Source organism: Hetaerina americana, unplaced genomic scaffold (genome assembly GCF_022747635.1).
Source record: "Hetaerina americana unplaced genomic scaffold, ioHetAmer1.1.p SCAF_9, whole genome shotgun sequence".
Taxonomy (NCBI): domain Eukaryota; kingdom Metazoa; phylum Arthropoda; class Insecta; order Odonata; family Calopterygidae; genus Hetaerina; species Hetaerina americana.
In genome coordinates this window covers 3,799,197-3,812,181 of record NW_027287538.1, presented here as the reverse complement: position 1 = coordinate 3,812,181, position 12,985 = coordinate 3,799,197, and the positions used below count along the sequence as shown (strand labels likewise).

At 43.9% G+C, this 12,985-nt stretch overlaps 1 protein-coding gene across 1 annotated transcript in view; it reads left to right on the top strand.

Annotated features, from left to right (window-relative positions):
• Positions 1-227: 227 nt before the first annotated feature.
• The window catches only part of LOC139699000 (carboxylesterase 4A), a 45,832-nt gene continuing 33,074 nt past the window's right edge, over positions 228-12,985 (top strand). Inside the window, exons 1-4 of the mRNA XM_071597994.1 lie at positions 228-525; positions 1,908-2,045; positions 4,333-4,534; positions 9,944-10,132. Coding sequence (XP_071454095.1) covers positions 229-525; positions 1,908-2,045; positions 4,333-4,534; positions 9,944-10,132 — 826 coding nt within the window. The 5' untranslated portion in view covers position 228. The remainder of the gene's footprint in view (positions 526-1,907; positions 2,046-4,332; positions 4,535-9,943; positions 10,133-12,985) is intronic.

The following is a 12,985-nucleotide window of genomic DNA, read 5'->3' as shown; positions in this document are numbered from 1 at the left end:
TGTAGCCTTTTCATAGGACCTGCCCTAGAAAAATAAATGTATCCAATAAAAGGGTGCATAACTTAGTACTTCAAGGAGGGACTACACCGCCGCCTTTCTCTGTACCTCATAGGTTGATAATTAACGTATGCTAATTCTATTTTATTGCATCATAATTCGATGAATGACGCGGATACAACGGCCACAATCCTGCATAAACGACGCTCTCGTTTCTCTGAGGTGGGGAAGATGCCACACCGTGCCTTCAAAGCCCTCCCCTTGGCGCTGGCCGTGTTCGCGGCTACAGGTTGCCTGGGCGCCGGCGCCAGAGTCAAGAGAATCGTGGGCGGCCGGACGGCGGAGAAGCCGCTGGCGGCTGGACCGAAGCCGGAGCCCCAGGACGAACCCGCCCCCGCCGCCCTATTGTACTCGGTCGACGGCCGGCTCGCGGCCAGGGTCGAGGGTCTGACGCAGGCGACTCCGCCGCACTACGCCTTCCTCGGCATCCGCTACGCCGAGCCTCCGGTGGGCAGGCTCAGGTTCCAGGTGGGCGGGTCCCCACAGCCCGAATGCGAAATACTACGTCGCTGTCGCACAGGCTGGGAGTCGGCTGGGAGATAGGGGAGCCTCCAGCTGGAGTGCTTTAGATGGCTTAACTCCCGTGTATTATTCCACTGCTAATATCTTATAGTACATTTCAAGAAATCTCCTGTTCAAATCCACATTCATGCATAATGCCGTAAATGACGTAAGCAGCGTTAAGGAGCTAGATTTGTAGAACGTTGTTATGACAAACTTATTAGCGTATTCACGATGCCAAGTCCTGCTTCGGGGATCATTTTTCCGCGCCGTACATAACTACGCCCCATATCAAAGTTTTAACGAGTCTTTTCTTAACATCCTTACTCAACGTCCCTGTCATCAATTCACTCCACCTTGGGAACACTTCTTTGCCCAACGCAACTCTTCTCCTTGCGTCCATGCCACTTTGACCGCCCCCAAATAACTACCACCATCTCTAGGTCAGGCCGGGTACTTATGGGACCACCCTCGTATTATAGGGCTTAGGCTGGGAATCACTCGCGCAGCGAAAGTTAAACGACTGATTAAACCTCGGGCATAAATTGGATGGGGGTCTCTTTAGCATTGATTTTGAAAATGTGATATTAGCCCCATCATACTGCATGGTAGGAGAGATCATGTCAATGAAATTAGAGAGATCAAGGGTGGAACAGATGGATTCAAAATGTCATTTTACCCGCGAACGAAAAGAGATCAGAATAACATTTTCCGACCGCGGTAGGGTTGGACAATGTTTTAATAATAATTATGATATGTCAATAGCCTGCTGTTGCCAAGTTGGGAATGTTAGGGGGTTGGGGAATCGTCGCGATGCCGTTGCAGAAGCTGCTCGCAAGGAAACACACTCGACTCTACTCTTTTGGTCGTCCATCCAAAGTCCTTCGGGAGGACGAGTGAAGCGCAGATCTTTCATCGCATCGCTAAATATTCAGTGGTATAACGGTGAGTGCACTGTCACTGTCTTACCAATGCCAATATACGATCTGCGAACACGCGCACACTCAATTGGCCGTATAAAATCACCACTTCAAGCAATGCATGTCGGGAAAAAATTGACACCGATACTTTTTATAAAAATCTTGCACGAATCCTAGTCTAAAAAGGTAAATATTCCAACAATTGAATTTTGTACTATCAGAGGAAACGTCAGAGGAATATTCGAGGTGGTTCTCCCCGAGTGGCTCATTGACGATGATTCCCTGATTACCAACTCATAAAATCGTGCACCATGCCTGCTACCTATGCCCGCGTATCTCTTTTGAGTCAGTGAGAAGTCAGTCTCTCCGAAAACTTCATTCGTATGGGCTCCGCGCCCATCAACTAAACGTGGTTTCATTGATTCACAGCGACCCCGGAAGCTCCCGCTGGAAGGAGAGCTCTTCGCCAAGCAGTACGGACCCCCGTGCGTGCAACTCAACCCAAGCAACCCGTACGATGTGATTGGAAGCGAGGACTGCCTGTTCCTCAACGTTTTCACGCCAAAGGTTTGCGACCATCAGCACCACATAACTGTGGTCTACCCATGAAAGTTGGCTTTTGGATCGACCCAGGGGGACGTTTCACCGCCGGACCTCTCTCAGCCCCGCCTGGCACGATACCAAATAACTTGACTCCAAAGAATACACTTTGGACTTCCACATAAAGTATAAAATTATGTGGAAATACAACGCGTATTCTTTTAACCCATGGATGGCTTCCACAAAGTTAATCTGGAAACTACATCATATACTAAACACCTTTATTTCCCAAAAGAGTAGAAGAAGCCATTTTTTACCTCCACGAACTTTGTATTTCCATTCCTTCCGTCCGGAAGGCCACTCACTTTATCATTTGATTAAATCTCTTGCTTAAAATTGGAAGGATACCTATTTTTAGCAATGATGATATTGGGCATGTATTTACCCTCATCGTACTGCATTGGGAGAGATCATGCCGATAAATTTAAAGAGTATAGGTGTAGAACGGATAGATTTAAGATGCCATTTCTTCCACGAACGATTAGGGATGAGAGTAACATTTTCTGAGTGCGGTAGTGGCAAAAATATTCGGGTCAAAATTATTCTGGAGTGTACACATTCACAATCTGCAGCACACCCTGTCGGTGGCTTGCAGGGTACTAAACTATCTGCGAGGGTAGGCTGAAAACTAATGCCCACATGCTTGTAGACCACAAACAAAATGACCTTCACCAGCACTACTGCTGTCATGTGGAAGTAACATTCCTCCTCAACACGCATGCGCGGGTTTGACGTCGTTAAATTGATCCAAAGCATTTTGAGAAGCGGAAGTATGGAGACGTGTTCTAGTGCCATAATTGTTGATGAAACACGCAGTGGACGTCCGATCACTGCCACAAGACGATAAACATCGCAAACTCGTCGAAGATTTGATTCAAAATAACTGGCGAATCAATCAAAAGCGCATCGCAAACCATATTGGAATATCCAAAGAACATGTTGCCTTCATTATTGAACGATTGGGATACCGTAAAATGTGTCCACGATGGGTACCACGCACACACCTCGCGGGCAACTGGAGAGGCTCTGCGAAACTTGAAATTCGAACCGATTTTACACCCTTCTTCATCGCCCGATCTTGCGCATTGCGATTTTTATTTTATTTTTTTTCTCAACTCAAGAGACACCTCAAGAGTAATCATTACACCTCGGTCGATGAGGTGAAGGCAGCTGTCAATTCAAGTGGATTCGAGAAAATTCGGAAGAGTTTGTCAGTGACGGAATTAAAAAACTTGTTACACGTTGGGAGTAATGTGTTAGCCTTTGCGGTGACTATGATGAGAAATAAATATATGATGTCGGGAGTTAATGATTGTACTTAAATGTACTTCATGCCCGATATCGCTGTTAATTCGCGCTCTACAAGCACTTGAGCATTAGTTTTCAGCCTAACTTCGCACGTCAATCCTCCCTCTAATCCACCCCGCCTAACATTCTTTCCTGTACATCACGGATTTCGTTGCTCCATTGTCACCCAGCATACCCTGCATCCAATCGCCATACCCTCCGCGAAATTCTCCCAGCAACTTCCTCTCCTCCTTCGCTTGTTTTCCTTGCCATCCATTTCGCTTTCTCATCCTACTCAATACGTACGACTCCATTCACCCTTCAGAATACGCTGCTGCCAGTGAGTGGCATATGGGACCCTTTTTGAAGTTGGATTGACTGCGTGCAGCGTAGAGGAGCTAGATTTGTAAAACGTTGTTATGATAAAATGAGTAGCGCATTCAAAGCAGCATTAGAGCAGCTAGGCTGGGAACCACTCAATGGAGCGGAAGTTAAATTACGCATTACATCTCTTGCATAAATTGAATGGAACCCTCTTTAGCAGTGATGATGTTGAAAGTGTATCATTACAACGTATGTATCGCAAATGAAATATTTTCTTTGCATCTTCGCTGAAAAACCACGGCATAAACTTCCTCCGCTTTGTTTAGATATTTCTAGTTAAAGCAATTATTCTATTAACGATCTTAAAAAACTGGCCAATAATCATCTAAAATGAGCATAGTAAAACGTCCGGAGTGATCTCTCACGTAGAAATGGTATTAAACATTATTAGGTTGAAATGTTTCGCGTTCGCCATGATTAATGGAAGTCGTTGGGTGACACATTTCGATGAAGGCCACCGTATTTTCGGCCCCTCGAGCAAGCGGGTATTTGGAGAGTGGATACAAGCACGTTACTCCATCCATCCTCAAATCATTGCAAAGATATCGATCGCCCTCACAGTGGTTTCTCCCGTTTCCCTCAGCTGCCTCCGGTTAGAGTTTCACACTTGGCCAGGAGACACGGGAACTGCGAAGGAGAAGACGAGGAGGAATCGCCGCTGCCCGTGATGGTGTGGAACCACGGCGGCGGATACCACCAAGGGTCGGCCAGTCAGTACGGACCCAAACACCTGGTTGCCAAGGGGATCGTCGTCGTGACGATACAGTATCGACTTGGGCCCATCGGTTAGTTGAATGATAAGGCCTACTTTATATTTGCTCATCCACATCTTTTGGGATTAAGTTGGTGGAAGAGAATCCATGGTCTCAATTTCCCCTTCAAATAAGGACGACTTTCTTGTCCTTGTGCCGAATTTGACTCTACAAGAATCTTTTGCACGTTTAATAAGGCGATCGAATCGGTTGAGCACCTTCGAAGCAAAATTCAAATTCATGACTAAGAGGGTGGTTTGAAAAAGATCTCGAAATCACCACCGGATGTCAGCGCTGTGTCAATGAGTTTTCCGTGTAGTAATAGGTAATCCTTAATGAGTGGAGACGTAACGCATTGGTGCTTTGGGAATAGATCTGTGGTGGTGTGGACGCCTCTCTGTTGTTGTTGTTTTAGGGTGGTGATTTGTGAAGATGGAAAAAATTGGCATTCGAGCGGTGACTAAATACTTCGTAAAGAGCGGTATGAAAGCAAAGAAAAGAAGTTCATGTCTACTTTCAGGACACTCTGACAGGGGACTCTGCTCCTTCAAATTCAACTATTTCCGGGTGGATAAGCGAGATTAAGTTTTACAGTGTAGTTAAGATGATGATCAGCGCAGTGGTTGGGCACAGTGTGTCACTACCCCGGAAATTATTGCTAAGTGCAATAAATGGTCATGGAGGATCGCCGACTGAAAGAGAGAAATCGCTGAAGCGGTAGGGATGTCATCTGAACGGACATATTGCATTTAACAGTGTAATTGGATGTGAGAAAATTGATTTAAAAATGGGCCTTGATGCTGGATCACAAACGCATGAGAATGGAAATTTCCGGACAATGTTTGACCCGTTTTAAGAGCAACCAAAATAATTTTATGCGCCGGTTTGTGACCACAGATGAAACCTGGGTCCACTGCTACACCCCAGGGACAAAACGGCAGTCAAAGCAATGGAAACATGTTAATTCACCATCACCAAAGAAAGCAAAGGCAATACGGTCGGCCAGGAAAGGTGATGCCTTCAGTTTTCTGAGATGCAAAAGGGATTCTAGGGATAGATGATCTTCTCACCGGTCAAACAATTACTAAACAATACTACGCTAACCTCTTGGACCAACTTCCGCAAAAGATACACGCAAAAAGGTCAGGTTTGGCAAGGATGAAAGTCATCTTTTAACAAGACAATGCACGCCCACAAGCAAGTGTTGTTCCCATTGCCTAAATACGTGAACTAAGATACAAATTATTGCCACACCCGCCTTATTCGCCTGAATTGGCTCCATCAGATTTCCATCCCTTCCCCGAGCTCCAAATTTTCCTCGGTGGACCGAGATTCTCTTCAAGCAAGAACTAACAGCAGCCGAAGTAGAAGGGTATTTTGCAGGCCTGAAGGAATCTTATTTTCAAGATGGAATCAAGAGAGTGAAACATCGCTGGACCAAGGGCATTAATGTACAGGGGACTACATTGAAAAATAAACACGTTTCCCTGAGTTAAGTCGCGTATTTCGATTCAATTCGGAGAACTCTTCAAATTCTTAGCTCGTATTTACAGTTCAATGGTTTCGTTGCAGATATCAACATCAAAGAACACCCATTTAATAAAACCGCTGCGCATCGCGTGAACTTCACCTCATTGCAATGAGAAAGTTACTGTTGCGGCATCTCCCGCACTTCCTTGGAATTTCACCTCATTTGTCCAGAATTATCTCCACAAACCGGGAGGCCCAGTCTGATTCCGACCGACGCAGACAGGAAGCGTGTCAACGTGAATGAACTGCACCGGTGGAAAAATATGTCCACCTCCGACAGTGTTTGTACTAAATGTATGGATATACGCTTACGAGGAAAATAATTAACGGTGTGATAAAAATAAGCTCAAGACTGGCGAAGAGGAAAAAGAATATATACTGATGGGAAAAAATATTAATTATCAGGATGCTCACATTCTATTTAACCCTATTAGTGCAATAGAATTTCGCTCAAAACATTGGTTAGTTAATTGATACTTATTCACTTGGGAAATTGCGGGCACTTTTTTGTTCCTTGTGGTATTATTTTAATACATTTTTGTGCATAATAATAAACCTTTCTTTATGTTATTTTTAGTTTTTATGTTATTTTTTATTCATTTTTATTAATATTGTTTATACTTGCTTGAGTACATGTATTTTAATATTAATGTATCACCATAAACACAGTAATCAACCCGAAGGTCGGTTTGGTAGGTAATGGTAGAGTACACCGAATGCTAAGCCCTATACGGCGAGTGACATTCACACATCAGAGTAATAATGGAGGTAAGTTCCTTTTCCTGTGCCGGTTATGGTTTCCCAGGAAGAATAACAAAGCTGAGGGAGCCCGGAGCAGATTGAAGGGGAATAGAGCCCGGGCTATCAAGTCCAACGCTCCTCCTCTGGACAACCGCGACCCACCTTTATATATATTTTTTCTAAGGTAATCTACCGGTTAAGGTAGGTTTTTGAATGGACACAACTACCAAACAAACATTTTATTATTCCTAACAAAATACAAAATCCATCATCCTACTCTATATCAGGTCCCTCTTCATCTATGAGTACTTTCTTCCTCCCTTCATCCCGTCCAACATCCCTATCTTGTTCCTTCCCTTTCCTCTTTTGCCCAACATTCTACCCTCTATCACAGTCTTCAACATCCCACTGCCGGTCAACACCCCCTTCATCCACTTTTCCTGCCTCCATAGGATTGCTCCCAACAAACCCCTCTCTTCGCCCACCATACCAAGTACTTCCTCGTTTGTTTTCCTCTCGGTCCATTTCACCTTCTCCATTCTTCTCCACACCCACATTTCAATACGTATGTAGGTATTTATATATATATATATATATATAATATATATATATATATATATATATATATATATATATATATATATATATATATATATATATAAGGCACTCTGGGCACCTGCAGCTCCACCCAAGCTAAAGTGATTTTTCGGGCACCAGGTCTTCCTGGGTAACCATAACCGGCACAGGGAAAGGAACTGGCCCCCCTACCCTGATGAGTGAATTTTCACACGCCGTATAGAGCTTAGTACTGGGTGATCTCTACCATCACCTGCCAAACCGACTTTCGGGTTGATTACTGTGTTTATGGTTATATATATATATATCCATCCCCGGACTACAACCTTGACGTGGTGGAAGGGCTTGTGCGTTCCGATGACCCCTAGAGCTGTGCTGGCGGGAGTAATAATAATTGCTCCTGGTTGGGTCACCCATGCCAGATAGGTCGACGGTTAGGAGCCAGACGAAAGGTAGTCCACGCAGCGTCTGTTCCTCAGTGAGGCGGCTGCAATGGCGTCTGACCCCAGTGGGGCGGCCAGTAAGTGATGGTGTCACGTTAAAAACACTATTGAGGAAGGAAACGGGAAACCACCTCAATTATCATTCCCAAGATTTAAATGATGGACTACACAGAGATTTTGAGTCCTGGCGACTACGGGGCTCGACCCAATCTGCTGTGTGTCATGCCCGGCAGCGGGGGAAGCAAGGCTTCCGCGGTCGTCATCCCACGAAACCCTTACAAGGGTAAACCAGCATCAGCAGGCCAGAAGACGCAGGAGAAGAAGACCAAATTAGTTGGAATAGGAACGTGGAATGTCAGGACAATGATGAGGACAGGGAAATTGTAGAATGTTAAGCGAGAGATGGAAAGGGGAAATAACGATATTTTAGGTCTATGCGAGGTGAGATGGAAAGATAGCGGGGATTACTGGAGTGATAATTATAGAATAATATACAGCGGCGGGGACGAGAGCCAACGAGGGGTTGCCAAAGTATTACATGAAGAGGTTGGAAGAAGAGTAGTCAACATAGACCAGGTAACGGACAGAATAATACTAGTAGAGATAAAAGCAGAACCGACGAACTTGGTTATTATTCAGGTATACATGCCACCGAGCAACCATAAGAAAGAAGAGGTTGATAGGATATACGATCAGTTAGAGGACATAATCGCGTGTGTTCCTGCAGGGAAACATTTAATATTAATGGGGGATTGGAATGCGACTGTAGGCGAAGGAAGAGATGGTTATGAGGTGGGGGACTAAGGTTTAGGCACGAGGAATGACCGCGGGGAGAAAGCAGTTGAGTTCTGCAGGAGGCAGGGGTTAGTCATCACCAATTCTTGGTTTAGACACCACAAAAGACGCAGGTATACATGGAAAATGCCAGATGACTCAGAAAGGCATCAGCTAGATTATATCCTGATTAGACATAGGTTTAGGAACCGTGTGATGAATTCTCACAGCTTCCCAGGAGCGGATGCGGACTATGACCACAATTTAGTTGTTATGAAATGTAGCGTCCGTTTCAAAAAGATAAGGCAGGGCGGCGAGTTAGAAAATGGATTGTAGAAGCATTAAATGGTTTGAAAAGGAAGGAATACAAACAGGCGGTAGAGAAAATCATGGAGGTTGGTAAAGAGCTAAGTAGTATTGAAGAAAAATATGGAAGTTTCAGGAAAGGGTTCTCTAAACCCGCAAAAGACACTATTGGAACCGTTAACGCTAAAAGGACTAGGAAACCATGGATTTCGGATGATATGATTACAAAGATGGATGAGCGGCGAAAATTGAAGAATGTGGCGGAAACGTCGCCATGAAGTTGGAGGATAGACGTAGATTGGAGGCTTTTGATATAAGGTGGGTGTGGAGAAGCATGGAGAAGGTGAAATGGACAGAGAAGAAAACAAATGAGGAAGTACTTGGTATGGTGGGCGAAGAGAGGGGTTTGTTGGGAGAAATCCTATGGAGGCAGGAAAAGTGGATGAAGGGGATATTGACCGGCAGCGGGATGTTGAAGACTGTGATAGAGGGGAGAATGTTAGGCAAACGAGGAAAGGTAAGGAACAGGATAGGGATGTTGGACGGGATGAAGGGAGGAAGAAAGTAATCAGAGCTGAAGAGGGACCTGATGTAGAGTAGGATGTTGTGTTTTGCTGGGGGTCACAAATTGTTGAATTAGTAATTTTGTCCATCCAAAAACCTACCTTAACCGGTAGATTACCTAATAATATATATATATATACATGTATATATATATATATATATATATATATATATATATATATATATATATATATACATATATATTGCTTTGTTTTGTTGATAACCATCATTTTTATATTTACTTATGAATAAGGAAGGGCGATTGTCAAAAAGCGAAATAGGACAGACTCATTGACGAGTGATTAGCTCGGGAAGTCTTATTGTGGTTTAGTTGGGGACATCATAGCCTCAAAGGTTGGCGTTGTTATTGTGAGGGAGCCGGCTTTGGAAAATTGAAACCAAACAGCAGGAGCAGACGATTAAGCATTACATTACGCAATACTCATTCCGCTGCGTATAAATGTCAGCGTGGGTGAGCTCTATCGATAATTTTTATTTCCGCGAAAAGGTTTCCTCGGGCACGGAGACAAAGATTCGCCGGGGAACGCGGCGCTGTGTGACCAGCTGACGGCGCTCGAGTGGGTCAGGGACTACATCCACGCCTTCGGCGGAGACGGCAGCAAGGTGTCGCTGGCGGGCCACGACGCCGGCGCCTCCGCCGCCATGATCCTCGCGCAATCCCAGTACGGCGGAGGAGGTGAGGACGCCGACCCCTACCCCTCTTTACATCTTTGTAATTTCTTTTTTAGTACCTTGAAATCCACCGCTAGGGGGTGTGGCCGGGGGTGAATCAGACTAATTTGGAACAGAATATTTTTACCCCTACCGCGGTCGGACAATGTTATTCTGATCCAAAAAGTGATTAATAACAACTTTGTAAGTTCCACTGAAATTTATTTCAAATGCGACCGGTTCCGTCGAATAGTCGACATCATCAGGTACAATACACAGGACTATTTGCTAAACGCATTTGCTAAATGCGTGGATGTGGTGGGAGGAGTTTTATTCGGGTGGATGAGAGGTGGTGTGTGGAAGGGGGGGGATGGTGACCAACCAAGGAAGGGAGGGGGGGAGAGGGTATTGGTGAAGTGCAGAGGGGTAGCCACGGACGGTTGAGTTGATTCTCCGCAGGGGGGTTGGTTGATGGTGGTGGTGCTAGGGGAAGGGGAGGGCTGGATAGGGGATGGGAGATTACTGGGTGTGAGGGACGTCGAGGAGAGGGAAAAACATGTGAGGGAAAAACATTATCGTCAAGCAGGAATCCATATCCATCGTTTTTCATTGTCTCCAGTTGTTCCAAGACGTCAATTCTTCGGCCCTTGGTTTCATTAGGGAGGACTTCGGGGGGAGAATTGAGCCGAGAGTTTAAGTTTAGCCGAAAACCATAGAATTCTCTTATCCTGATCCGCCATCGTCCGTGGAAAATATGACATTTTAAATTTATCTATTCCACACTTAATCTCTCTCATTTTATTGACATGATCTCTCCTTTGTTGTAGTGCGATGGGTTGATAACTAATTTTCAACATCATCACTGCTAAAGAGACACGTGCTTCCAATTTGTGCAAGATATTTAAAATGTATTGAAACCTTCGTCCCATTAAATGGTTCTCAGCCTTTGTACTCTAATATTTTAGATGCGCTACTAAGTTTATCATATCAACGTTTTACAAATCTAGCTCCACTACGCTGCGCGCAATCTAATTCGGCAAAAACTCCAACTTCACCAAGGGTCCCATATAGCATTTGCAGCATACGTATTCCTCTCCTAACAACGGCCCCATCATAACTCCCCGTTCCCCACTCGCACCTGAGCAGTCTGAGGCATGTACAGGTTGCCGATTAGCCTCCTGTCCCTCCAATCTATTCCGATTTTCAGCAATACACCATTTAAAAACATATAAATTACGGAAAAATTATTTTTTTAATTGGATTTGCGTGTTTCAATTTGTAAATGTTTAATTTCTTCTTGGATGAAAAACCGAACGCGTGGGCAACTTTAAGATTGGATTTAAAGGAGTTCGCTTTGAAAATCTCTCTCGTGAATGATTTGCCAATTTTTACAGACGGCGCGGAATGCTTCTCGAGGGACAGAAACAAAGCAAATGAGGTCTTCGGGCCATTATTTTTAAAGCAGCGTCCAGACTCGTCATTTAGGCGCCTTCAATCGTTCAATTTAGGGAGGACGCCATCTTTGAGAGGTGTCCAAACTCGTCAGGCAACGAGAGGGAGGGACAATTCATACATTTCGACCCCCGGATTTAGGACGCGAGAAGTGTATCCTCAATACGCCATATTGCAACCCCATAATTCCAAGTGCCAGAAGTGAGACGACTAGCAGGAGAGTAATCGCCATGGCGGTAGTATATTATGTACATATATGTTGGACACAATAACTTTGGTTATTGTGTCTACGAGAGAATACACTTTTACTAGTTGAAAAAACGAAGGGCTTTATTAACGCGAGGCGGAGAAAGGCGGATCTTTCCTTAGGCAAGGGAAATTTGGCGCCTTCCGCATGAATGTAGTTTAATTCTTGTAATTAATTTATCAAGTTATTGGTTACAGATATTTAATATGTAGAGCAAAGAATATATTTCTTTGTTTCGAGCTTCATTTCATGAGTAAGGACATCGTGTTTGTATCCATGCAATCGTGTTTGTATCCATGCCTCACTTGCGTGCTTGAGAAATCTTATTTTGGTACATAAACATTACGGAAAATAATCTTCAAGCGCAATGTTGTATTTTGGATAATGTAAGAAGCATTGAGTAATGCCCTCAGTAAAAATATAGCTGTCGGCATAACTCCAACTGTGCAATCATAAACGAAACACTTGCAGAAGAAGTCATTGTTTCGCTACGTAAGCGCACAAATCAATAAAAGCAACAAAAATTAAAAATGCCGAAAATGGTGGCTAAACTCAAAATATTAAATATTTAGCAAGAAAATTACGCATGAACATAAACGAACTGCGCTTGACACAACATATCTTTAAATAAAATAACTGTCAAGGTTTAATGACCGAAAAATTACCCGGGCGAAAAAAACCATATAAATAGAATAAAAGGTTTAGAGATTTTGAAATACAATACTATTTGACCTAATAATTAAAGCAAAATATAAATAATAAATAATCTATGAATACGAAACTAGTACAAAAAATCGCCTCTAACTTACTAAATCAAAAGAAAGAAATAGAAACCTTTAATAAAAGACTGCCGAATGAATTGTAAAGGACACTATCTTAACATTTACATTCGGGCATCAACTGTTTACTCGTTATTCATGGCTACATACATAGATGGCAGCACTACTGCGCAGGGTGTCCAAACTCTAGCTGATTGATTGAGATAAAAAAACCATAAACACAGTAATCAACCCGCAGGTTTGTTTGGTATGTGATGGTATAGTTCAGCCAATACGAAGCCCGACGGGGTGTGAAATTCACAAATCAGGGTAGGGGGGTCAGTTCCTTTCCCTCTGCCGGTTATGGTTTCCAAGGAAGATCTGGTACCCGAAAAACCACACAGCTTGGGTTCAGCTAATT